The sequence below is a fragment of the Salvelinus fontinalis genome, chromosome 10, assembly GCF_029448725.1.
Source record: "Salvelinus fontinalis isolate EN_2023a chromosome 10, ASM2944872v1, whole genome shotgun sequence".
NCBI classification, from domain to species: Eukaryota; Metazoa; Chordata; class Actinopteri; order Salmoniformes; family Salmonidae; genus Salvelinus; species Salvelinus fontinalis.
In genome coordinates this window covers 9,837,570-9,864,879 of record NC_074674.1, presented here as the reverse complement: position 1 = coordinate 9,864,879, position 27,310 = coordinate 9,837,570, and the positions used below count along the sequence as shown (strand labels likewise).

The following is a 27,310-nucleotide window of genomic DNA, read 5'->3' as shown; positions in this document are numbered from 1 at the left end:
AACATCAAAGATCCACTACCATATTTTACAGTAGTGATGAGGTATTTTCTGCATATGCATTGTTCTTTTGAATGGCCAGAGCCACCATTGTTGTGCGTGGCCAAAGAGCTCTATTTTCATGTCATCTGACCATAGCACCGCCTGGAGTTTGTTAAACAGCATTGGCACTTGGATTCGAATCGATGTTATGGTAATATGACGCGAAAATAGAGGACTTTGGCTGCCGCACCAGCGGTGGATTTGGCCTTCGAAAGAACAGTGCTTACACCCAATCCCTACTGTAAAATATGGTGGTGGATATCAAGGATATGGAAAGATTCTTTTCGGAGTAATGGTCTATAATGTATGCTCCAATCTCTTTTTGGGGAGGGTGCTGGAGTATTGAAACAGGGGAAACAATATTTAATTACTTGTTTAAAAAAATCTCTTTCTCTTAGGAATTCTAGTAGTATGAAATTATATATTTACTGATCAAAAATATAAACGCAACATCTAAAGTATTGGTCACATGTTTCATGAGCTGAAATAAAAGATGCCAGAAATGTTCCATACGCACAAAAATCTTATTTCTATAAAATTTTGTGCACAAATTTGTTTACATCCCTGTTAGTGAGCTTTTCTCCTTTGCCATGATAATCCATCCACCTGACAGGTGTGGCATATCAAGAAGCTGAACAAACCAAATGATCCTTACACAGGTGCACCTTGTGCTGGGGACAATAAAAGGCCATTCTAAAATTAGCAATTTTGTCGCACAACATAATGCCACAGATGTCTCAAGTTTTGAGAGAGTGTGCAATTGTCATGCCGACTGCAGGAATGTCCACCAGAGCTGTTGCCAGAAAATGGAATGTTAATATCCCTACCATAAGCCGTCTCCAATGTTGTTTTGGAGAATTTGGCAGTACATCCAAATGTCCTCACAACCACAGACCACGTGTACCCACGCCAGCCCAGGACCTCACATCGGGATTCTTCACATGGGGGATTGTCTGAGACCAGTGACCCGGACAGCTGATGAAACTGTGGGTTTGAACAACCGAAGAATTTCTGAACAAACTGTTAGGAACCGTCTCAGGGAAGCTCATCTGCATGCTCGTCTTCCTCACCAGGGTCTTGACCTGACTGCAGTTCGGGGGCGTAACTGACAAATGCTCACCTTCGATGACCACTGGCACGCTGGAAAAGTGTGCTCTTCACGGATGAATCCCAGTTTCAGTTGTACCGGGCAAACAGAGTGTATGGTGTTGTGTGGGCGAGCGGTTTGCTGATGTCAATGTTGTGAACAGAGTGCCCCATGGTGGCGGTGGGGTTATGGTATGGGCAGGCATAAGCTACGGACAACAAACACAATTGCATTTTATTGATGGCAATTTGAATGCACAGAGGTACCGTGACAAGATTCTGAGGCCCATTGTTGTGCCATTCATCCGCCTCCGTCACCTAATGTTTCAGTATGATAGTGCACGGCCCCATGTCGCAAGGATCTGTACACAATTCCTGGAATCTGAAAATGTACCAGATCTTCCATGGCCTTCATAGTCACCAGACATGTCACCCATTGAGAATGTTTGGGATGCTATGGATAAACATGTACAACAGCATATTCCAGTTCCCGCCAATATCCAGCATCTTCGCACAGCCATTGAACTGGAGTGGGACAACATTCCAAAGGCCACAATCAACAACCTGATCAACTCTATGCGAAGGAGATGTGTTGTGCTGCGTGAAGCAAATACTGACTGGTTTTCTGATCCATGCCCCTATCTTTTTTTAAGGTATCTGTGATCAACAGATGCATATCTGTATTCCCAGTCATGTGAAATCCATAGATTAGGGCCTAATGAAATTATTTCAATTGACTGATTTCCTTATATGAACTCTAACTCAGTAAAATCTTTGAAATTGTTGCATGTTGCGTTTATATTTAGTTCAATGTGTGTGTGTGTATGTATGTATGTATGTATGTATGTGTGTGTGTGTGTATGTATGTATGTATGTATGTATGTATGTATGTATGTATGTATGTATGTATGTATGTATGTATGTATGTATGTATGTATGTATATATATATAAAGCTCAGAATTTGAATTATTTATTTTATACAGTCTTTTTTCTCAACTTTATCAAGGCATCCAATAATTCTGGACCCAACTGTAGCTTCCCATTAGATAATTTAAAAAATGGTGTGTTATGTTAGGGAGAACACTTCATCATAAATGGTCCCGATCATGAAGTGATTCATATGAGATTCTGAGGACCTTCTAAGCTTCATTAGGCTGATCAACAACAAGCTCTTCTGTAAAAGAGCACAATGTGAGCATCAGGCTGGGGTTGGAAACAGTGATCAAGGAGTGGTCAACTCTGGTCAATATGTCTTCCAACGTAACCAATCAACTGCAGCAAGGGGCAAAACCAGCACAACACATGTAGACAGACAGACAGAAGATTTATGAGGGGCTTCAGAGGGGTTGGCCAGACAGCAGACCTTTAATCCTCAGGATTATCTATTGAATAAAGAGAAGCTGGGGACAAGTATGTATAATTAGTTACTGCTGCTGCCTACATTGGGATGACAAGATGTAACATTTGTTGCATTAACAAAAATGATGTGTATACAAACAAAGGAGCAAAAAGTCTATGGTCAGAGTTTTTGTCCATTACCCCACACTTTGGTGTATCACATTATTGTCTCTTATGATTTTGCATAGCTGTCTGTATCTATGTAGAGTTGTAGTCAAACATCTTATCTCTGTACAGAGTCCTATAGATCCCAAATTATGAACTCAATGTTTTATGTTTAAGTAGTTTTGTTAGGTGTCACAATTCAACAGTAAGCGTCATCAAAATAAAACATAGGTCAAATCAGAAAATACAGAATCCTCTTTTAAATTTATTGCAAGTATTCCGTATTCTATATACATGTGTGTTTATTTACACCACAGTAATCAATCTCTGTCTTTCTTAGACATTTGACAACTGTAAATGAATGTCCTGATTTCTAAAGCAGGATGATTAAAAAAGAAAATACATTTAGCCTAAATAACATATTAATTAAAAGAACCGGACTGACTAACACATTTCATTGTCGATACAACAGGAACAAGTTGATTTACAATACAGGAAAAAAATAAATACTATCGACAAGTAACATTCTATCAACTACAAGCATTTTAAAAATAAGTCTTTGTCCATACATAAAACTGACCTTTAACATGTAACATGACTTCCATATATTGGCAGAAATTACGTGTATTTTGACTGATGTCTTGTAAAATCTCTGAAGTGACCATGATTACATATTATGATTATTTGTCTCTATCAATCTTTGCCTCTGGTTCTTTGCATTCTACATTGTTAAAGGCGTCATACACCATACATATCTTTGTTTGCTCCAGTTGAGTTCATGACGGTAGTCGTAGGAGAAGTGCCAATTGTAGGAGCATAAATGAAAAGATTGAGAAACAACACACATTTACTGGGTACAGTAATACTAATAATACTAATAAAAATTGTATTTTCAATGACCAAAATAAAAAATATGCAATCACCTTTTCACCGGTTCTAGCTTATGTCTCTTATAAGGGCAGTGTCTGAATGAGAACCACTATGTCAGAAGGTTACTTGTTTCTTAGCTTTCGTTGCAAGCGAATACCAGGTACATTTTTCACACACCTTCCCCAGACAAACGGCAAACCACATCCAAATATTTCCAGGTCAAAGTGTGTGTTGTACATGCCAGAGTTAGAGAGGATAACAATACACACTTTCTCTACAGAACACACTGTCATCTTATTGACCTGTCAACTGCCTATGACCTCACCGTTATGCACACCCGTATCCATGGATATGGTGGTCATGTATTCAAAGTAAAGTAGAGCAATACAATGTCTTTCATATCTAATGTTTTCTGCCCTTTGTCATTTTGATTGACAAATCTGGCCAGCAACTCACCGAGTATGTTTTCAAAATAGCCACAGAAAAAAGAATCACATCTTCTGAATTTCTGTAGAATGGTTTTAGAAAGTAAGCGTTTCACTACAAAAGCACCAAACAAAATGGAAACTTTTTTTTGCACAAAATCTAAAGTATGTAAAGATCTACAGAATAAAGGTCAACAAAATTTCTACTTGAAGCAGAAAAAGAAGAAAACATATCCTTCAAGCACCAAGATGTATAATACACTATCAAAACAGGACATTTAAAAAATGGGAGTCTCTTGATAAAGTCACTTCTGTCCCTCATGCAAAAGCATTGGCTTTTAAACTCGTATTTAGTTGTCCTAATAAGACTCCTTAAAACTCAATGGTTAATGCTTGTCTCCACCTTGTTTTGCTCATCCTCGTGATGTTTGCCCGTAGGCGCAGTAACAAGTCAACTGCAAAGACATTCCCACTTCCTCTGAGCACCAAAGTCCAATGCTCGAGGCATTCATGGCTCACCCACTAATCTCACGAGACTGCACTGCCATACTGTATATAGCTTAAAAAATATAAATATAGATGTATCTAAAGTCCCACCTTATCACTGTCCTATTTTCTATAACGTCTTCATCTTTCCTATGAAGAAAACCCTTTTAGCTGCTCTCATTCCACTCTGGCATGATGCTGACGCTGTGCACCGCGTGGTACTGATGAGGCGACAGTGTGCGCGGGATCCCATGTGAGTACAGGTACTCGTTGCCTTGGAGACCTGCAGTGGGTGACTGGATGCCTGTCCCGGGGCTGCACTGGCGGCCCAGAGTCTGATGGGCCATGGAACCCTGGTACATGGCGTGGTGGGCGTCACCCAGCTGCGGAGAGGCGTGGCCTGCCACCCCACTCAGTCTGGACACCAGGGGCCCCGAGGTGAAGTGGGCGGAGAAGTGCTGGTAGGGCAGCCGCTCCATTGGCTGCATGGTGGTGACGGAGCAGCTGCCGTAGGGCGAGACGCCGGCCCAGGTGTTACAGCTGATGTCCTCCAAGCTGGGGACGGGCTCGGCCCCCTGGGAGGCGCTAGCGTACATACAGGCCTGCCTCTGGCCGGACTCGGTCCTGTAGGGCCCCCCGGGCAGGCCCAGGCTCTGTGGGTAGCTGACGGGACGGTAGTAATGGTCGTCCTCGCTGGAGGAGCTCTCCAGGTAAGCCTTCTTGTAGGTGTGCTCCCCTGAGTGACAGTCATCCTCCACTACGGACCGACAGGTAACAGTTACAGTTACAGTATGTACACATACTGTAGACTCCTATCAGCTGAACAAAACATTGTACATATTTTTACTTTAGTAATCAACTATGTTTCCCTTTTTTATGCTTCCTAACAACCCATCCCATTAGCATGTATGGCTCATATATCATGATAGCCTGGCCCACCTTTTCTCTTGATGCAGTGGTAGTCCTGGCTGTGCTCGTGTGGGAGAGGGTAGGAGCCAGACTGGGGCAGGAGATCCTGTGAGGTGCTGGTGGCCCCGTTCTCACACTGGGTGTACTGGGAGGCCAGGCCACTGGGGTTGGCAATACCCTGCACCTCCCCACTGAACGGGCTCTGGCTGGTGCCCACCCTCTGGCGCACCGTACTGCGAGGGACCACCGGGTACTCCTTAGTGCTGCAGACATACATACAGAGACAGGGTTAGGAAATGATGATAACATTTACTGTACTGTATGCTTCTTCAACTAATATTACCAGCACTACTACTACTACTATCATTGCCATTAGTATTTAATCATCACCTAGGTATCCTAGATCAATAATCCTAATTATCCTCGTTATAGTATTTGTTCATTTATTTGCATTCATAATACATTTTCACATGCAAAAGAAGAAGAAAAATATATTACTTGACAGCTTGGTATCAACTTGAGGACTGCGCCTGACCTCATTCATTAACCATGGCTGACTTATATACACACTCTCTTGCATCCAATGATCGGACACTATACCCTTCTCAATGCTAAGAAACCACACTGACCATCAATGAGACAAACCCACTTAGGATTCCCAGGGAGACGATGTTCCAGAGGATCAGTTTCCAGTGGAAAGACAGGGATTTATTCCAGTCACATTAATCTATAGGATCCATGAATGGACCATTCTTGCCTCTTCCGTTTCTTTGATTTCTTTGACTGTTACTTTTGAACCAGTGACCTGGTTTTGCAATAAGCTCTCTCTTGGAAATACTAACCAAGACCAGACGTGCTGAGCTTACCGTACTTGGCAAGACAGGACAGTGGCATTTAGGAGTGATAGTCTGGTTTGGCCTTTGGCCAATTTTTTTTTTTTTACAAATGTCTATAAAAAATAACTATTTCACTTACAGCAGTGTTATCTTGTGACATGAACCAACTTAATCAACGTCTGACTTAGATAATCCCAAATTAAATTTGCAATATCAATTTGTTAAAACATTACTGCAGGTAAGAAAAAGGAAAAACACCCCAATAGTTTCTTAAGTATAATTTCACTACAAGATTTGCATTTAATGTGTCCTATCACCTACTGATGGGGAAAATCAGTCAAAAATGACTCACCTGCAGTGGCTTACTAGAGAGAATGTTCTGTTCTCCCATTCCAAAAATTTATGGGAGGCAAAGTTTCACTGCAGCATTGGAAAACAAGGCTCCTTTCCCATTTTTCTCTGATTTCGGAATGCTCTGTTTGAAAGGCCATGCAACACCTTAGTTGGTGATCTGGGGAAGTGTCAAACCAGATTTTCTCCTTTGAAAATGTGTTTTCCACACTGTGTGGACGCATGCGTAAAGCACTCATCTGGAATGAATAAAGGGGAGGGGCATGTGGTCGATGCTGCTGCTGGACCAGCCATATCATCAATGCACAGATGAGTGGTAGGAGTATTGGGTAAAGATGGATGTCATTGGTTCAGAAGGCCCTGCCAGATAAGCCATAAAAGCCCTGGGACACAAAGACTGGCCTCTGCTCAAGAACTACACTTAAATCACAGCTGGGGAGAGAGGAGCAGGGGGCGGTGGGGCTCACTGAAAATAACACTCATATCTGGTTTGCATTTCACTGACTGAAGGATTACAACGGTGCTTGTGAAGTGACACTGATTACAATGTTAGTAATTCTTATCTACTGTAATAGCGATTACATTGTCTAATGTCTGTTTCCAGTTTATCATCTTACAGTATAGTGTGCTAAACAACTGCTAATTATGGTAATTTTGGATTATTTCTAGTAGGCTGAGATAGAAAAGTTAGGCAATTTAAGCACTGAACCAAAGCTTGGCCATTGGCTATGTGTCTGTTTGAGACTGTGATAGGTTTCTACAGATGTAGGTTCTTAATTTGACCAGTATTGTCATAGAAAAAGAATCGTGCTGCAAGAGGATTTGAACGTTTAGTCCATAAAGTTGCTTGATCGGTGGTTGGGCTATTAGCTGGATAAAATAGGCTATATGACAAGTGCAATACTGTTAATATAACTGTGTTAGTGCAGGTTTTCAGTGAATTTACGTAAATCACAAAGCTCATATGCATTTCCTGTGGTGCAGGAAACTTCTCAGTAACAAAAGAGTGATCAAATTAAGATCCTACATCTGTACCTTTGCATTCTGGACATCCGATGGAGCTCCATGTCATCACTCCCACGGAAGCCTTTTGCAAATGGGTTGTTCTCTATCTTCAGCTGGGTTATCTGTAAAACAGCATGCACATTTGTAAGTTGTTACACAATTCAACCGTCAGTTACAACAATATGTAAAAAGAAAACTTAATATCACAATGCTCTACTTGTGTTTCCTTTCCTCTATATTCTGTGAGGACTTGTTGTATCCTTTGAGGCCTATAGCAGTATATGTTCACTTAAAACTAGCGTGTTTACCCTCCCGTGTGGAACATCAGCCTCATGATGCTTTTGGGATGAGACACTTTCCATAGGTCCACATGCGCTGTGGTCAGTCTCGTGACAAACTGAACCTTTCAAATAAGCACCTGGGGAGAAACCTCACAAAACCTGTGGTTTGAAGTCTGCTATTTAACAGTGCTGGGGAAGCTACTCTGGAAATCTAGTTTACCAAGCTACCAATTACTTCACACTGGAAGAAGTTAAACTACACTAAAGCTACCCTTAAGAATATACAGTTGAACTAAAGTTACTTTGAAAAAGTAGTTCACTACATCCAAACTACTTGGTGAAAAAAATCTGAAATGCCGTATACTACAAATTGCAAGAACCAGTCACTTTGGGGTCATATGTTCACAAAATGTGGAATTTACCCTATTAAACACAAAACAATGTTTCAAGTGATAATTAGGCAGGTCTGATGGCAAAAAAGAATGCAAAGTATTGCCTACCTCACCTATGACCATTTAGATGAATTGAACATGTGCTCAGTGTAAAGGGGCGGCAGGGTAGCCTAGTGGTTAGAGCGTTGGACTAGTAACCGAAAGGTTGCAAGTTCTAATCCCCGAGCTGACAAGGTACAAATCTGTCGTTCTGCCCCTGAACAGGCAGTTAACCCACTGTTCCTAGGCCGTCATTGAAAATAAGAATTTGTTCTTAACTGACTTGCCTAGTTAAATAAAGGTAAAATAAATAAATAAATAAAACCACACAATTTAATCCTGAAAAACAACATTAAATCATTAATTCTAAATATGAATACTTTCTATCATAAAAGTATAGCTGGACCACACAGCTCTATAAATATTAGAGTGGATCGGGCTACAGTTCTAAAGTTGACGCCAAAAATGTAATTTTCCATGGACTGTCCCCCTTTAAGGGTTCCAAGTAGAAAACTTCTGTGTTCCATGTATAACCCCCTGTGGAAAGGGTTCTACCTGGAACCCAAAAGGGTTCTACGAACGGTTATCATAAGGGGACAGCCGAAGAACCATTTTAGGTTCTAGATAGCACCTTTTTTTTCTAAGTGTAGTAACGACTCCGAGGTTGAACAGAATGCAGGGATCGCCCTCTCCCAATGGCGCGCTGTTTCTGGCAGGTAGGCCCTAATTAGTTGGCGGGTCTAGTGCTTACCGCCTCACAACAAGAATGGATTTTTGTCCTCGCACTGGCTCTCATTTTCTACGAAACCTTGTACAACATCTCTTGTTGAGAAAAAACACGTTTTTAGCTTCTCGTTAATGTATGGTGCCTTTTGGCACCATGTAGATTTTCATTGAGAAGCAAATGTAGAAAATAAAGTGTGGATAATAAAGAAGTTTTAAGGGAATTCAATCCTTTTTTTGATCGTTTTCCAACAACATAATGATTCTCAATGTTAGTTATCTATTTAAAAAAGCAATACTTTTGAAAATAACTGTTGGTGGTACAAAATGTTCGCAAAAATAACTTGTAACACACCCTCAACAAAATAGCATACCCAAACGCCGAAGTAATCGCTTAGGCCTACCATGCCTGTTTAATTGCAAACCTAATATGCAGGATAATTCAGGTGAAATATTACATTATAAAGGCGGGCAAGAATAGCATAGTAAATGCAAATGTTAATGAAACGAAACCTAATTCACTAATGAAACTTTGATGAAAAGTTTATATTACTGAGCGTCAATCAGGTTGAATCAATTATCACTTGGACGAATTCCTACCGGACTATACAAATGTAAGACTATTTCCAAACGTAAATTATAAATATTGAATAGTGTGCTGTTGGGTGTATCAAAGAAAGCGCCGTGAATTAACATTGATAGTATGAAAGAATTAGACAAGCCTGGGGTAACAGAGTTTCCTAACAATTCTGGAAACATTTATAGGCTTATACACCCCGTTAAATACAAAGCAAGTTGTTACCAACTCGTTAGATATACTTGTCTTTACCACAGATAGCAACCATGACAAACATTCATTCATAATACAGTAGGATACTGCATTTGTTTATATCATGTATTGCATGTGATATTTGGCTCTGGTATTTACTATAATGCAATTATAATTCGTTAGAGGTAGTCAATTAGCTGGTACAAGTATACGTTCAGATTCAACATGCCTAGGACCAATGCTTTTCTGTGTGCTATTTGCCTATTGATTTGAGAACAGAAGATGTGAAAACGCGAGTTGTTTTCAAAATAGCTTACTAAGAAGGACATTTCTATATTTGTTCAATACAAGCCTATAGTATGGTCAAGTTTGACCGTTTTGACGGCAGATGGCTGCGTCTGCTCATGCGCGTTAGTGCCCTTTCCCCAAAGTGCATGGCATGATAACTTTCTCTAGTTTAATTGGCAGATGTAACCTTCTTGGATTATGTATTCGTGGAAAAAGTTACGGTAATCAGACATCTATCTGGAAGTCTGGCAGGCTCTGGTAATAATAATTAGCCCATGTTGCATTCTCAGGTCCCCTCAATAAACTCCCTGAATATAATTAATGGTTTCTCCAGAGTTTCAGTCATTTGAATTTCCTGTTTCTCAGAGTCTTTGGGAATTCGGATTGGCTCAGGACACATTAAGGGTCCTCGCCCCCTTGCATATTCCCTCTGTTCCACACTCAAATCTGACTCCGACATAGTTAAAAACGGATGTTAAACAGACGCAGAAACGATAGGACAGCACTCCTAAGATTATGAGTCGTCAGAATTTGAGGAAAACGAATTATTTCATATTATTTCGATGTCTTCTCTAAACGCTCCAAATCGCAACCAAAATAAAGCGCATTCAACAAGTGGATGTAAATGTTTTCAAGTTCATATAGGAAAATATCACAATAAATATATGTATGCCTAGATATGGTAGTGTACATGAAAGAAAATATACTCATGTTTTAATCTAGAATTGACTTATTTAAGTAGAACTAAAATTATAATACTTGCAAGCTCGAGTCCATGCGTAATAGTCTATGTGCCTGTGAAATATCACATTTCAATAAGAAACAAAAATAAATGCATACATTAATTAATTGTTTATGATTAAAATAATCTCAATATGCACTATTTCGACATTTACTGCAGCTTCAGTATCCTATGGAGTTGGGCACATTGGTGACAATAAAACAAGCTGTTGCTTTATTTCTTACAGGCTATAGGCTACTACATTTTCTCTAGTAATATACAATAGCATATCAATACAGCGCAAACATAATAAAGAACATACACTCATAGGCCAGTAATACAACTTTCAAAATGTATGAGGAGTATCTGTAATTCGTATCGCGAGTTTAAAGTTTAATGAAACGGGAGCAGTCACTGAAATTACCAAAAGTCTCTTGAGGTCGTGCCTTATCCAATATTTTGGACATGCGGTTTCCCCGGCCCATAGGACAGTTTACTCACATCTGCCAATGACTGAATATGATATCGGTGATTATCAGACGTGGGCCTAATGTTCTGCCACTGCTCATGGGGACATATAATTACATCGGACTCCATTTCTTGCGAAAGGATACACCCTATCCGTTTTATTTTTCAAGCTTTGATAATGAGCTCATTCGTCGGCTGTACGTCTTACCGTCAGGTCTTTAGCAGCAATAAAGCCTACAGCATGAGCAACTTTCTGATGCTAATGAACTGTTTTCGATTATTCCATGAAATTATTTTCTACGTGTTGTGACGTTTTGTGTCACTTTCAATTGACAAGGCGATGCAAAAAGGCGGTTTTACTCTATGCCTATAAGTCAAAAAGTTTGTATTAGTTATAAACTATGTGTAATTAATTACCAATATATGATACACTGACAAATTCACAACAATTTAGGCTATTCACACACACACACACACACACAATACAATGACTTAAATATGTCCAAAATCGAAGATTTACCTTATGGTTCTGGTAGGACGTAACCGCAATGAAGGCAGTCTCTGGAAAGACGTGGGTACAAAACGCAGTGTTCTTGGAGCCAAAGCCGTTATTTTCATCTGCTTTCACGATGTGAATCCTGGGTTGGTATTTATGCATGGAGTTGAGGATAATCTGAAGAGAGAAATGTATGCCTATTTGTATTTTGACAATTTCTGTTTTCTCCTGACAAATAGGCCACCCTGACGTATAATCTCACCAAAACACAAAGTCTGATATTATCAAAATCCCATTCAGATAAATCTAAACCAGTGTTTTTCAGTTGAGTTTGCCCTAGTACTACACAACTGATTCTACAAATCAACTCATCAACAAACCTTTGATTAGTGGAATCAATCAGGTGTGTAGTGCTGGGGCAAATGTGTAACCATTTGGGTCCCCAGCACCAAGAATAAGAAACATAGTTCTAAACCCATTCAGAAAATTATGATAAGCATCAAAATACTATTGCTAGTGCTTTGAATAAAACATACAAATATACTGAACAAAAATATAAACTCAATGACTGAGTTACAGTTCATATAAGGAAATCAGCCAATTGAAATAAATTCATTAGGCACTAATCTATGGATTTCACATGACTGAGAATACAGATATGCATCTGTTGGTCGGATACCTTAAAAAAAAGGTTCATGCGTGGATCAGAAAACTAGACAGTACTGTATCTGGTGTGAACAATTTTTATCTTATGCAGCGTGACACATCTCCTTCATATAGAGTTGATCAAGCTGTTGATTTTGACCTGTGGAAAGTTGTCCCACTGCTCTTCAACAGCTGTGCGAAGTTGATGGATATTTGGTGTGAACTGGAACACGCTGACGTACACGTCAATCCAGAGCATCCCAAACATGCTCAATGGGTGACATGTCTAGTGAGGATGCAGACCTTGGAAGAATTGGGACATTTTCAGCTTCCAGGAATTGTGTACAGATCCTTGCGATATGGGGATGTGCATTATCATACTGAAACATGAGGTGATGGTGGCGGATGAATGGCACAACGATGGGCCTCAGGATCTGATCACGTTATCTCTGTGCATTCAAATTGACATCGATAAAATACAATTGTGTTCATTGTCCATAGCTTATGCCTGCCCATACCATAACCCCACCACCACCATGGGGCACCCGGTTCACAACGTTGACATCAGCAAACTGCTCACCCACACGATGCCATACACGTGTTATGCGGTTTAATGGCTGTTTGGATGTACTGCCAAATTCTCTAAAATGACGTTGGAGGCGGCTTATGGTAGAGCAATTAACATAACATTCTCTGGCAAACGCTCTGGTGGACATTTCTGCAGTCAGCATGCCAATTGCACACAAATTATAGTGAACATTTATTGTCCCCAGCACAAGGTGCACTTGTATAATGATCATACTGTTTAAGCAGCTTCTTGATATGCCACAACTATCAGGTGAATGGATTATTTTGGCAAAAGAGAAATGCTCACTAATGGGATGTAAACACATTTGTACACAGAATGATAGAAATCAGATTTTTGTGCATATGGAACATTTCTGGGATATTTTATTCCAGCTCATGAAACATGAGACCAACACTTTACATGTTGCATTTATATTTTTGTTCAGTGTATATAAAACATACATTAAAACCAAGAATACTCATATAGCAATTCACTTTTTATTTTACCTTTATTTAACTAGGCAAGTCAGTTAAGAACACATTCTTATTTACAATGATGGCCTACCCTGGCCAATTGTGTGCCGCCCTATGGGACTCCCAATCACAGCCGGATGTGATGCAGTCTGGATATGAACCAGCGACTGCAGCAACACCTCTTGCACTAAGATTCAGTGCCTTAGACCACTGCGCCAATCAGGAGCCCAAGATACAGTATATGTACATTTATTTGACCATATAATTTAAAGTACAGTCAAAATCTAAATGTGAGCATAGCTTATATGTAACTCTACAAACACATCACTGAAGGGCATGACAGTAATACATTCAGTAATACATTACAATGCTCTTTACATCCCATGATAATGCACATATGTCAGAAAAGATGAGTTCCCATTGTAACACGTGAACATCTTCTCTTTCCCTGCATTTGCCCTGACCCCTCTGGTCTAGTAACGCTAAGTGATGACTACTACCATTGGCGACATTAAGACGCGGTCCACCCAGTTGAACTTGAGCCCTGAACTCTTCTCATGAGGCCATCTCATCCGCAGGCTTTAGTCTAATTGGTCTGACATACTGTGGAGTCATGGGCATCAGCCATGAACAATCTAATGATTTTTAATTTCATTAAATCCACTTACATTTGCAGATAATAAAACAGGGTTTTTTCTCCTTTGCCCCCTAAGGAACCCCCTGCACCCCTGCCCCTGGGCATTCCACCTATTTCTTATCTGTAGGGTTGTTTTAGTACTTTCCTTTCAATTGCCATGCTGCAGAGAAAAGGGAGAGGATGCCCTGACCTCCTAGACTGCTGGGGCATTACAAAGACATGAACTCAGTGGATTCTCACAGCTGATGGAACAGTTCAACCTCAGAATAGAGAGTAAATAGTTATCCACTGTGAAATTTCCAAAAGCACTTTGATAGTAGGTTAGTGTACAATGCATTTGATTGTCTTTGAAACCAAAAATGGGTGAATGTATTTCAACAGCCAACACTGGAAATGCATTATGACTCACATTGATGTTACCCATTAAAAATACAATGGGGTCAAAGCTGAAGTATTTTTGAAGTATTTTAAAACACTGAATTAGATAAACGCTGTGGGAGAAAACAGAATGTATGCTCACATTCACCAATCCCACCACAAAGCCTTCAGAGGAGGTTTGTTAGGGACTTGTAAATAATTTATGAACAACAGCCTATATCACCGCAAATGTAAAAGTTATCTGTCTTACAGATTCACTATGATACAAACCATTGGGATGCTTTGATTTAACACATTTAGATGGCTGCAACCTTGTTTTCTAACTCCTGGAGACATATATGTGTCATGTGACCTACACCAGGAGTCTGGTGTTAATTTTCTACAGACAACAACATGAACCACAGACAGGGTTGGGGTTCCCTTCGTGTCTGTCAGTCTGTAATCGGGTGACCACAGAGCATAGCAGACCACCCACTAGGCCTCCAGCACACGCCTTGTCTCCCTGCCCAGTTGCCCTGGCTCTCTGCATCTCCATTCTCCCCGACTCTTTATGATAGTATTTAATGATAGTGAGGGATCAGCCTGGGTCCCCAGCGGCTGCCCTCTGCTTTCAAGTTCCTCCACATCAGAGGGCTTTCTGAAGCCTTTGGATTAACAGGCTTTGTACACCATCATCTATTGCTCATCTCACACTGCCATTGGAACATAAACAGTGGGATATCCACACTCCACCCTCCTGGCTAAAACATGTGTGGGGAGGACTGGACGAGTGCACCAGCATCAGCAAATTGGGGGAGAAGATGCATAACATTGAGAAATGTTTCGCAAGTTGAGAGGGAGATCAAAGCCCTAGCTGAGGCTTGTGATAAAACGTAGGCCCTAAACTGAAAATGTGTAATCATATGTTTATATGCATACTGTTGGTATCAGATAGAAACTAACGCCTCAATTAGCAACCTAACCCAAATAACTGAGATTATACCATCTATATGATTGAGAGTCAACAAACATCAAATATATAAATATTGTCAATAAGATGTATTGTAAACTTTAACAATAGCAAAATGAACTGTAAAAATCTAACCAAATATCAGAAATCCCTTCAATAAACTCACATTCACACTCAATTACAAACATATACAGTCATAAAAGCATTCATTTCAACCTTCTGAAACCTACAGGAGCCACTGGTTTATCCCAGCATGCTCTCTGGCTGGGGAGGGGAGGTCCTGCTCTGTTCTGCCTAATTACCAAACAATTGTAATGTAAAGTTCTGTTTCAGGTCCCTCCTAACTGTCTCCAACCTACCTCACTGACATGTTTCAACTCCATGTCTGACGCTAGTAATTATAAATTGTCTCAAAGTTATTTCAACCAGCTGGACAAACAAGCTGATAGAATCGTTTTTTGGCCCAGCACCAGTATTTCATTTATGAATCCTATGGAACTTTTTGAGCACGAAAGAGGGTATGCCAGGAACCACTGCAACCAATTAAAAATGCATTCTGGCCCGAAATTTACAACACTGCTCACAATCCAACTGAACTGAGCTCCAATTTCATTCTACCAGCTGGGATTTGGCAAGGCAACAATCACTATAAATTCTCACACACCGCCAAAGGAGTCATGTGATCGAGCAGAAGATAGATAGTACTGTGTGTGCTGTAGGTGCTTTGGTCAATGGTTAAAGAGAGTACAATCTGTCCTATTGCTAACTTCAAAATCACACGCATTGGGCTGTAGATTTGCAGTGAGCCCATACTTTTACACATGCAAACAATGCGAAATGATTTCCAATCAACATACTCCCTACTACAGCTATCATCAATGATGGCAAATTGCTGTTAAATCTGTGACCATATGATTATGTGCTGACCTTTATAGTGTTATGGTTTGCATTCAGTTTGTTATTTGCTTAAATCATTAAAATAATGTTGCTCCACTCTGAGCAGAAAGAATAGGCTCAACCAACTGCAATTCTAATCAGCTTCATACATGTAGAAGCAACAAGCAGGTGACTAATATTGACACTTCATGCCATAATTCAAGAGATGGAAAGAGCAAGTTTATCACTTAACTTTCTAGAATTGTTATAGTTTTCTAACTTTTTTCTTATTGGCTATTTTGTGCATAATCCACTTCCTTATTTCAATTACTTTAACAACCAATATTGTTCTTGTGATTGTCAATTAACAAAATATTAATAATTGCATAGGGCAGTTTTTATGTCCAATAAAGGATATAACTATTGTATCGTAATCAGTCTTATCCTGTATTCTCTGTTTAGATGTCTAATTTGGACACAATGTCACCCAAACCTGGAACCACATGAACCACATCTCTAGCCAAGAGCACAATTTTTAACATCGAAGCAAATCGATTATGTAAGTGATGTTTGTGTTTGCTATATTGTTTCAGACATGGATCACAAAATCTAGGGTCTTGGGAGTTCATAATGAGAGCGTCGTTAAAAGGAAAGAAACGGATGCCATCTGACTTCTAATCTTTACTAATGCATGCAGATGTTGTGTTGATAATTATAAGCCACGGTATTCCTTTACGAAAATCATTATGCGTCTTACAGACCAACCGATAATATATGAAGAGCCGTAAACATACATGTCCAAAAGGATCCAGGTGGTTGTTCGTCAGTTTCAGCTTCTGGAAAGAGACTAGCTGCCTCATCCAATGCGCCCCAGTCGCAGGAGAGTCCGGGTGAACGTAGAGCCTCCCGGGCATGGCAGGTTCGGCCTTCCCGGTCACAGACCTGAGAATCACACCACCAGAGTCAGCGTTTAAAAAAATACTTTTCCTACTTCCCCACTGTTTCCCACTGCTGTTTATGAAAATGCCTCAGGCATAGTTCACTTTTCATCAGAAATACAGGTTTAGCCTAATTTGTAGCCAAGGCTTCTTCGAAATAAATTAATGTAAGCTATTTGGAAGTAGGCCTGGGGTTTGTTCCAAAACTGGAGACTTTACCAAGGTTATACCATTATAGGCCAATAGTTCATGAAATTGAAGGTTCGACAAATGCCTTTAGTTTGTAGTTTTTAATACTGTCCACGTATAGCCTATTTTTGTTTAGCCTACTCTCACCCCAAAGGAATGCGAATGGCACATTTTTGTAAAAAAGGCTATTGTGTGACAATAAATGCAAACTGAACACATGTTTTTATATAATATCCTACATTAAACCTATAGTCTTGTGTCCTATGGCGTGCTATACGTTGACCAACAACAAATAACCTGCAATTTGGCACGGGCGAACATTATTTTCTTAGTTGACCAAGAGCCGATTAGTTCCACAACATGCGCTGAACAGGTCATTATCAGCGTTATTTGCATGTGATTATACTCTTTAAAAACTCTCAATAGTGAACCACTGACCCCAAAAGGGCATTGTTGACCAGATGGACATGACAAATAGTGTTTAAGCTACGTTTCACTGACGGTAAAGAGAATGCCTCAGAGGTGTCAGAAGAGAGCTACACCCTCACCATACGAAACATCAACACTATATTAAAGTCGCATAAAACACAAAAATAGCCTAAGCCTCCAGTCGGTAGTCAACACAACTCCACAGCACTTTCCAAGGATCCCCCTACTCAATTGCCCTACTCCACCCGAAAGCCATTTATTTTTCTTCGGATTTGGTAAAATTTTATTTTAAACTACATTAGGCTGCACAGCCTACAGTAACATGTTTATACATTTGAGACATAAGGAATAGTTTGCTAAAGATTGCCTACTAGGCCTACGAAATGCATGGGAAAAGAATTTGAGGCATAAACCGTAGGCCTAACCTTACAAATTGAATAAAAAAGTTTTTTAGTCCCATGACTGATTATGAATCTCATTCCATAGCGTGAAGTATAAGGCAATTTATTGACATAAACTGGATACATTCCTATAGGCCTACTATGATAATTTATTGCACATTGATTACAGTTTCCATATATCGATGTATGCAATAGTAGTAGCCTGAGGGCATAGGCCCATATGCTACTGAACTGCACTGTAATGCTATTAAAACTCGCAAACAGAAAACGCCTCATTATAGTGTTGTGAAACACCCTGGAGCTGAAAATACGTATCATAATGTGTTCACGTGATCATGTTGCATACAGGTAGTTGTGATACGGCTTTGGAAATTGCCTGGAACGATCCAAGAGGCACTTGTTTTGAAAAAGTCCTACATACCATTTATTATCAGCGAATTTGTAGCGATGGTCGTCCGCAGGCACGACATCCATCAGAAGTATGTATTTCGTTTTAGGGTTCAATCCAGTGACCTTCACTTTGAAGCTGGGAAACATTCTTCTGCAAATGAAGCACGATGAAATAGTTACACAATGCAAGTGCAAATGTTTCCCATGAATAAAGTATGACTGCTATCATTGATTGAAGTGACCATTTGCTTAAGGGAATGTAGGATTATTGACACATTTATGGAATAGTCGATATTGTTCAACTCTACATGATGTCCTGCCTGTCATATAAATTGATTACAGTTCCGAAATCATACTGTTAAAATCAATGAACTTCTACAACCTTGACACAGGCCTTGCATAGAAGCCCACAACTTGATCCAAATTTAGCAAGCTTAAACAAATCTACGAATGACCTACACTCCACGTCTTTAGGGGTGGGTGTAAACCCCACTGGTTCAAAATGAATATCAACGTCAGACACATACAACCAAATGAAGCGTAGAACATTAATCAATAAAACAAAAGAAAATAAATGGGAATTAAAGTAGCCAAATATATATTTGTTCGTTTGGAAGCGACTGCATACTTTTACGCATGCAACAAAAGAAGCGAATGTACTCCAACAAAAGAAAATAGGCAATCTATGAAGGAATGGGCCAATTGTTTCTCGGTTTAAGGAAGCTTATTTGCATCAAATGCCCCACTAAAACCAGATGTGTGATGTGTGCGCATATATTTCCAGATGTGCCAATTTCCACAAGTAAAACGTCAGCAATGGTATAGAAATTGCTAAAGAAAATAAGTCGTACGCTGAAGTGGCGATTTGTTTTACTAATCTTTTATTTAACTAGGCAAGTCAGTTAAGAACAAATTCTTATTTACAATGACGGCCTATGAACAGTGGGTTTGCCTTGTTCAGGGGCAGAACGACAAATGTTTACCTTGACAGGGATTCGAGGTATCAACCTTTCGGTTACTGGCCAAAAACTCTAACAACTAGGCTACCTGCCGCCCCGGGTGATGGGAAGGAGTAAGGGCTGATGGTTAATAAAGTCTTAAGCCAAAAATGGGGAATGAATGGGCATAATATAAAGACGGCTTTATGTAGCTATGAGAAAAAACATGAACCTAATGTACCCTAAGAAGGCTATTGAGACATCACTGAAATTAATAATAAATACCTAAAAGCCACAAGACGATTTGTGAACATGAGCAGAGACCACCGACCATCATGCATATTGAAGTTCACAGGTACAAGAATATCTCAACCATATTCCTTGAGAGTTTCTAAACAGGCCAGTTAGACGGAATTGCTAAACGGATTTACACTCCGCCCCCCTACTTTTTGTCTTGAAAAGTCATTCGACAATGTTTTCAATATGGCAAACGTGACGAACACTAGGGTAGAATGAAAAGAATATCACCTATTCAATTTGGACAAATACACGTCAAAAATAAAATGGATGGAGAAAGTGAGAGAGGATTACAAGAATGGAGGTGATATAACGCGTAATATATGCCACGTGTTGTTTATTTGACTTGTATCTAGCCAATGGTCTGTCTTAAGAAGACTCTGCCTATATAGATGTATTTATGGCGCTATCTCTTGGCCTATTGAGAAAAGTGAAAGAAGGCCTCCTTCCAGGAACGAATACAGCATTAATTTCACTATCACATTCTTGAAAAGTAAAACCTCTCATCTCTGTGCTCATACATCAAACGTAACATGGACGGATTCACTTTTTCAGACACAGAGCTGCCAAAATTAGTACCATTAAATGTTGACAATTTTTTTCAACAAATAATTATTCAAACATAACCTCACACGTAGGCCTAAGCGTATTGCAAACATGGATAATTCATAAAATTAAAGCATACACACGACACAACTAATTTCAGTAATATATTGGTATATGTATGTATATATTGACCATGGCAACAATATTTAAATAATTGCATGTTCCTAAAAATGTATCTGCATAGCCCATAACGCCAGTGTATGCAGGAGTTGCTCTCTTACCTTCCTGCTTTGGTGATAATCATCTCCGTCCCCACCTCGTGAAACTTCTCCCACAGTTCCCTCTCGTGCAGGTACACTTTAATCCCCTCCATTCCCTTCACAATTAGACAAGTCAAACGAATATCACTTTTCCTTGCAGTTGACATCATTCTGTAAGCTTAATTAGCCCAATCATTATACAACTAATATATACTTCTCTATGTCATGTCATTCATACCGGGACAATGTTGCACTTTTGTATACATTCTACTATAGTTCAACAAAAACCTATAGATACAATAGCATTTCATATTAACCTACTATTCACATGTGGCTACTCTGAAGCAATACTATAGATAGGCATATAGGTCCAGAGCAACCTCTAGGCAGTGACTTGAGGCTGTCGACCTGAAGTGCATAGGTTCAAAATAGTTAGTAACGCTGACCTGTTGAATATATGTCGTCTGGGAGGATGGAGATTTGCCCGAAGTTCCATTTTGTTTATCTGCTTTACTCTCGGAGTGTAATTCCTTTGACTCTGAACCGCTTGGCGAATTTTGGAGCCCAACGGTTTCATCCTGGTCCGCCATGTCTGGAGCTCCGGAGACCAAGGCCTCAACTGTCAGATCGAAACAAAAGCACATTTTAACGTCACAATCTCAGTCCTGAATAGACCTATGCGCATAACTTTTTTCAATGCATTTTTTATGTGATATTAGCCAATTGAAATTCCAGTTCGACTGAAATGACTTGTAGGTCAAAATAAAATAGCCATGACATGCTCAACACACGCAGTCCTCATACTTCTAATACATTTCAGTCTGCGACTCTTTCATTGAACAAAGGTTGAGCGTGAGTCGTAGTGATTCGCAACTGCTATACGTCTATGGCTTTCATTATAATTGATATAATAACAAAGAAAATAAAGACAGCAATAATTGTAGCAGAAATTATTACAATAACAAATAAGTATGTAGGCTACTAGTAATAATAAAGATAGCAATGGTTATACATGCTCAGCAAGGACTCATAACTTGTCTAAACTCGATAACGCTGACTTTGCTAGTAGACTATTTTTTTAACCTAGGGAAGTCAGTTAAGAAAAAAAATCTTATTTACAATGACAGCCTGCTGGGGAACAGTGGGTGCCTTGTTCAGGGGCAGAACAACAGATTTTACCTTGTCAGCTCGGGGATTCGATCCAGCAACCTTTCGGCCAGTGGCCCAAAGCTCTAAGCACTAGGCTACCTGCCGGCGTGATGTTTTTTGTAGGGAATCTAGACCAATTATTACAAAAACCTTAAATTCGGGACAAAGCCGCCCGGCTATGTATTCCTTGGATGCTAGATGGCGATGATAACAACTACCACCACTGCAAATCGTAAGATATATGTATTTGTATAAACAGAGAGCACGACGTATAGCCAAAATGGTCTAATGTACGGCTTCTGTATCTAAACGCGTCCCCAGCTCCTTGCAAAAACAGACCTGATGTTTTCCCCAATACGAGGGCCTAAACTGACATGACCTGCGATAACAATTACTATAATGAACCACTAACCACGATGACACCGGGTAGCCTACTCCGTACAGTAAAAACGGATTTACCTTGTAACCAGAAACGTCACTTTCAATATCGTGAAGCTATGCCACAGCCAAGGTAGTTTCTTCAAAAAATGTTTGCTAAGAGTTTCCACCCAATTCAATGTACAATCCCAATGTGTAGCCCGAAAAGGCTATCCAGTATCTCCATGGATTGTCTCTATCTTCAGATTGACTGCAACCTAGCGACCAAAACCATTCAAGACTCTTGCAAAGATGGCTAAAATAACGCGCGCGGCGTTACTTTATTGTACATTTTATAGTCAAGATGTTCGGGAAGCCTTCCCTGGTGATAGCACATAGCAGTATAGCAGTGTTCCAGAGGAGCAAGTCCGTCAACGAGCTTCTTTCCTCCCTCCTCTCTCTCTCTCTCTCTCTCTCCCTCCCTCTCACACACCAACAGTCCACAGTAGTACGCGTTACGAAGCGGAAGCGCTGAGTCTGTGACGAGCAGCTTAGGCTAGTTTGGGGTGTCCTCTCTGCCTATCCAGTGCCTGAACAGGAATGGTCACCCTCAAGTATAGTCTTCTTCATGTCCACCCTCCCACGTCCCTCAACCCCCTATAAAACCTCTCATTTACTGCTAAATCTGCTGGAGATATTTTCCTATTGCGCAAACTCAGTAACGTTTGCAATTGTGATTTTGTTTACAGAAATAACTCGTCACGGTCAATTAAGAGACAAACACAGATAAAGGCATGTGTTAGAATACATTCATCCTATTTAAAAAGTATGTACACTTACAAATTTAGCCTAGGCTATAAGCGTCATGCATCAGAGAACTGAACAAATAAACCCTTGAATGGGATTATGGATTATATGGGCAGATCTGAGAACAATGGTCAACAAAAGCATATAAGAAAATAGGAGTGCATGTGCATAGTAGGAAACAATAAGTAAATTGTAGCCTACAGAAAATATCCATGCAATGTGTGAATGAGCTGCGTCTGACCCTTCATTTCGCATCGTCAACATTATTTGGAGCATTAAGTGTGGGCCACGGCCGCATAACTTTACAATGAGTGAATAACCATGACAAGATAGCACAACACAATTGTTTAGACCATCATTTCCATGACGATAGGCCTGCAATGTAAATTGAAGGCCAGGTATCCTACATATCTGTATTTACGCGTGAATACAAAATCACACCACATGGAAGATTCTCCATTGCGCACAGGGAGGTTGACATACTGAGCTTGGTCGTTGAAGAATCTGGCAGTCTACTGTATATAGGGAACACAAAATGACTGAATAATCCTCAAATCTAGTATTAAACAGACGTTCTTCTTATGTGGACAACGCAGACATTTCTGTTTTACGGCTTCGTCATGGTGGGAATCCTCCACCGTGCACACTACATTAGATTTGTTTCACCCGAGGCTATTGTTCCAGTACGCAAGCGCCTTACCTCTGATAAAACCACATTTGGTTTTCAGGCTATTTCCTATATGATTTAATTCAGTGAGGTGTGACACGTCGAACGGGAAGAACCGTGTGATAGAAACTATACAGAGCTTGTACTAAAGACACCTCACACGGCGTGGTATGACTCCATAGGCTGTTGGTCTATGTTCATTCAGTGGCACGATGTCAATATTTAGACGTCTAAGATGTCAGTTGTTCTTATTCCAATTACCATAACCCCTACCATAACCCCTGTAGCCTACCCTGCCCCACACGCACACCACATATGTGACGACTGACCGCTATGACTCATCATCACAAACAGCATTTCTATTCACGTGTCAAAATATTACACATCACCAAAGAAGAAAGTAGGCATACCTCCAAAAAGACAACGTTTATAAATAAATGAACGACATTTAGGATAAATGAACTCATCAGCTTTAGGCCTAGGGGGAAACAAGTCCGTGCCAAATTTGGTATCAAAATATCGGTTTATCTTGTCTGCGTTTGTGCCTGGTGCGTCTATGAAATCTTGCTCCTCAGTGTGTGAAATGTTAGCCTATAGATAGATATACCACATACACCACCATGACAAACTGGACTGCGCTATATAGCAAATAATAACCCGTTGGCTCACACTGAAGATCATGGGAACCGGTTCTTTGCAATGATAACATGCTAATCCAGCAAACTCATGATAAAGAATTGCCAAATTCTTGGCACCCGGGGGCCACACAAGAGCTCCTCAATATATGCACTGAACTCTACGCACCAAAGGCATTCCTCTTTCGATAATTTGGAGGAGGAAAATAAAGTAGCAAATCTGAGTGAGTGAGATAGGCTGACCTAGCAAAACAGCTAAGGATTGTATGCTTCGAAAGATAAATAAATTGTCAAAGGCAACATTTGGGTAAATCGTTGTATAGGTCTAATTGCTACTACTAATCAAATATTTTAGTCTTCCACAAACAAATACTACTCTAAATACGGAAGACCTTCGGGGAAGTGAGACTCAAGCCTTGAACGAAACATACATCATAAATCAATTAGCATACCTGAGGATATATAACGTTAGGCTAGTCTGCTCAATGCATTATTCTGTCAAATGGATATAGATATAACGCAGGTAACAGCGGGAGTAATGCATTTAGGAAAAATAACATTTAGGGTTAAAGAGAGACTGTCCTAATACTAGAAGAATTATAGCCTATCACACAAAGCGGTGGACTTTTTCGTTGTTGTCAAAGACAATATTCCCATTTAAATTCTTATACAGAAGTGCATGTGCGTGAGACAAAACAAAGAATCATTATTACCAACTCCCTAAGTGAGACGTAGCTTTTGAATTGTGTATATGGCTACATAACTTTTAAGGGTGATGCAGCTCACTGGATTGTGTCAACATTACACCCGACTGGTCACTGAAATGGATAGGCCTACTATGTAAACTCTCATAATGCATTGTTTAGCATGGTGGTGATATGGGGCTAATCCTAAAACAAATTGGGCCATTCCAGTTTGGTGTCGAATACACAAGCATGTTCATGATGTTGTTTTTTCACTCCAAAATATTCAACAAAACGTTCACTTCTCCGGAGGACATCTGATGCAACTGGTGGAACCATAATCTACTAGAATAATCATAGTCTTCCTCATCATAATCATCGGTATCATCATCATCGTCGTCATCATCGTCAACAACAGGTAAACATTTGCGTAACGGGACTCAACCCTTAATTTTTCCAAATACGTATGAGGCTCCATTATCAATATGAAGACTGAAATCGTTTTACAGACCAAACGTTTTCGTTGAATGTTAATAGGAAATTATTGTCAATTGCGAAAATATCAAATTATCAGAGATTATAGCCTAATACATAAACCAATTTACTTTCAACATGGACTTGCCTACATTTTGATTCCTGCTAATGAAGTAAAAACGAAAACAAAAAACAAAAAACAAAAACGACAACAAAACACCAATCAACTCAGCTGTGTAAAGGGACACCTTCTGTAATTCGTTTCAAAATGACGTTTGGACGTGAACTTTAGAAAGTCAAACTTTTATTAATTAACTTCATATTTTATTGCAATTCATGATATAGACATTGAAACAACATGTACATTTCTCTTGATTGTTCCATAACCATAGCCAAACGCATGAACAACACTTGCGTGAAAATGTCTCACCATTTCACGGCCAAGTCCAGAAACGCAAAAAGGTCGAGTAGTTCAAAACCAAGGATAAAGTGTCAAACCTTTATTAGGTTGCCTTTATAGTTAGGCTCCTCTAAAGCCTAACTACGTTTGTAACAATAATGTTATTAGGCAACTCAGCTAGGCCTTGTGTAGATAGCCCACCATCAATAATTATGAATTGTAATACAGGTACACTGTAAAAAACGTATTATAGTTAGTCCTACTAAGTAATTACATGTAACAGCATCGAGGTATTATAACAAGTAATTGAGCCGCATGGCACTGTAGCTTATCTTTCAATTTAATGTTAAAGCTGTAATCCTTAATTGAAACAATAACAAGTACCCTGCCTGTGTTTCGCAAAAAATCTGAGGGACGGGCCTGAAGAAATTGAACCATTCTCAAATTCAAAGCGTGAGGACTGACCATCCATGACATAAACATTCGAATTTTAACCATGTTTTGAGGCTATTTGTTAACATTTACTTTGTTTACAAATGTTGAAATATAACAAGCTTATATTCTGGTGCTGATCGGGTACGACAGTTCAACTACGTTAATGAAGCCTTTATTTCTAAGTTATATTCTTCAACAGTTATCGTTAATTTATAAGCCATTCGTCAACAACAGTGATGCAGCAACTAAGGATTCTAACTTTAACAGACAAATATGTCAGGGATTAGGCATATGAGAGAGCCATCTTTATTTTGATCTTAATTTAACTAGGCAAGTCAGTTAAGAACACATTCTTATTTACGGTGATGGCATACCCCGGCCAAACCCGGACGATGCTGGGCCAATTTAACGCGGCCGGATGTGATACAGCCTGGATTCGAACCAGGTACTGTAGTGCACTTTAGACCGCTGCGCCACTCGGGAGCCATCTACAACAACAAAAAACAAGAGCACTAAATGTATGCTATTTGCTACTTAGTTCTGAGCATAAATCCTAATTTCGAAATTATGTTTGAATACAGTCGCCTACACTAGGATAATTTTATCATGATGAATTTGTATATTGCTATATTTTTGAATTTGTTTAAATACACTGTAATTCCGGTGTATTCGTCGAAGTCTGGGTTTTTACTAATTTACATTTAAAATCCCTTTGCAATCCAAGGGTGCACGTGAACAAAGCTGACAAATGAATTAATCGCCTGATGGAGTTGTACACTAGGCCTACGCCACTGTAGGCGTGAAATAAAATTGACATTATGTCAATGGTCAATGGAAAAGTACGACACGTGAATTACTATAACAATACTACTAATAATGAATTGTATTTGTCAGACGCCTTTCAAGACACTCAAGGACATTTTACATTAAAAGTAGGCTAACATAAAATGTAGTGCAGTACATAACATCTTAAAATCAAGTGCGTCAATCAATAGTGCAGTATAAAATCAAGCGAAACAGGACCAGGCGAAACAGGACAGATCACATAGGGATACTGGGAATTAAGGCACAGAAGTGTGGGTAGGACAAAGTCAATCAGAG

The 27,310-nt window shown here is 39.7% G+C and overlaps 1 protein-coding gene across 1 annotated transcript; it reads right to left on the bottom strand.

Moving 5' to 3' along the window:
• Positions 1–2,903: 2,903 nt before the first annotated feature.
• LOC129863581 (T-box transcription factor TBX5-A-like) lies at positions 2,904–22,575 on the bottom strand. The gene is made up of 9 exons (XM_055935656.1): positions 22,211–22,575; positions 21,049–21,221; positions 20,624–20,718; positions 18,593–18,712; positions 17,009–17,156; positions 11,713–11,865; positions 7,542–7,633; positions 5,350–5,582; positions 2,904–5,167 (listed from the first exon to the last, which is right to left on the bottom strand). Exons 2-9 carry the CDS (start codon positions 21,190–21,192, stop codon positions 4,578–4,580), a joined length of 1,575 nt encoding a protein of 524 aa, XP_055791631.1. The 5' UTR covers positions 21,193–21,221; positions 22,211–22,575; the 3' UTR covers positions 2,904–4,577.
• Between the last annotated feature and the right edge of the window lie 4,735 nt (positions 22,576–27,310).

Coding starts and splice junctions, on each gene's coding strand:
- LOC129863581 (XM_055935656.1), bottom strand. CDS start 21,192: ATGGCGGACCAGGATGAAACCGTTGGGCTCCAAAATTCGCCAAGCGGT. Junction 20,719..21,048: donor AGACGACATATATTCAACAG/GTCAGCGTTACT, acceptor CTAATTGTGAAG/GGAATGGAGGGGATTAAAGT. Junction 18,713..20,623: donor ATTATCACCAAAGCAGGAAG/GTAAGAGAGCAA, acceptor CTTCATTTGCAG/AAGAATGTTTCCCAGCTTCA.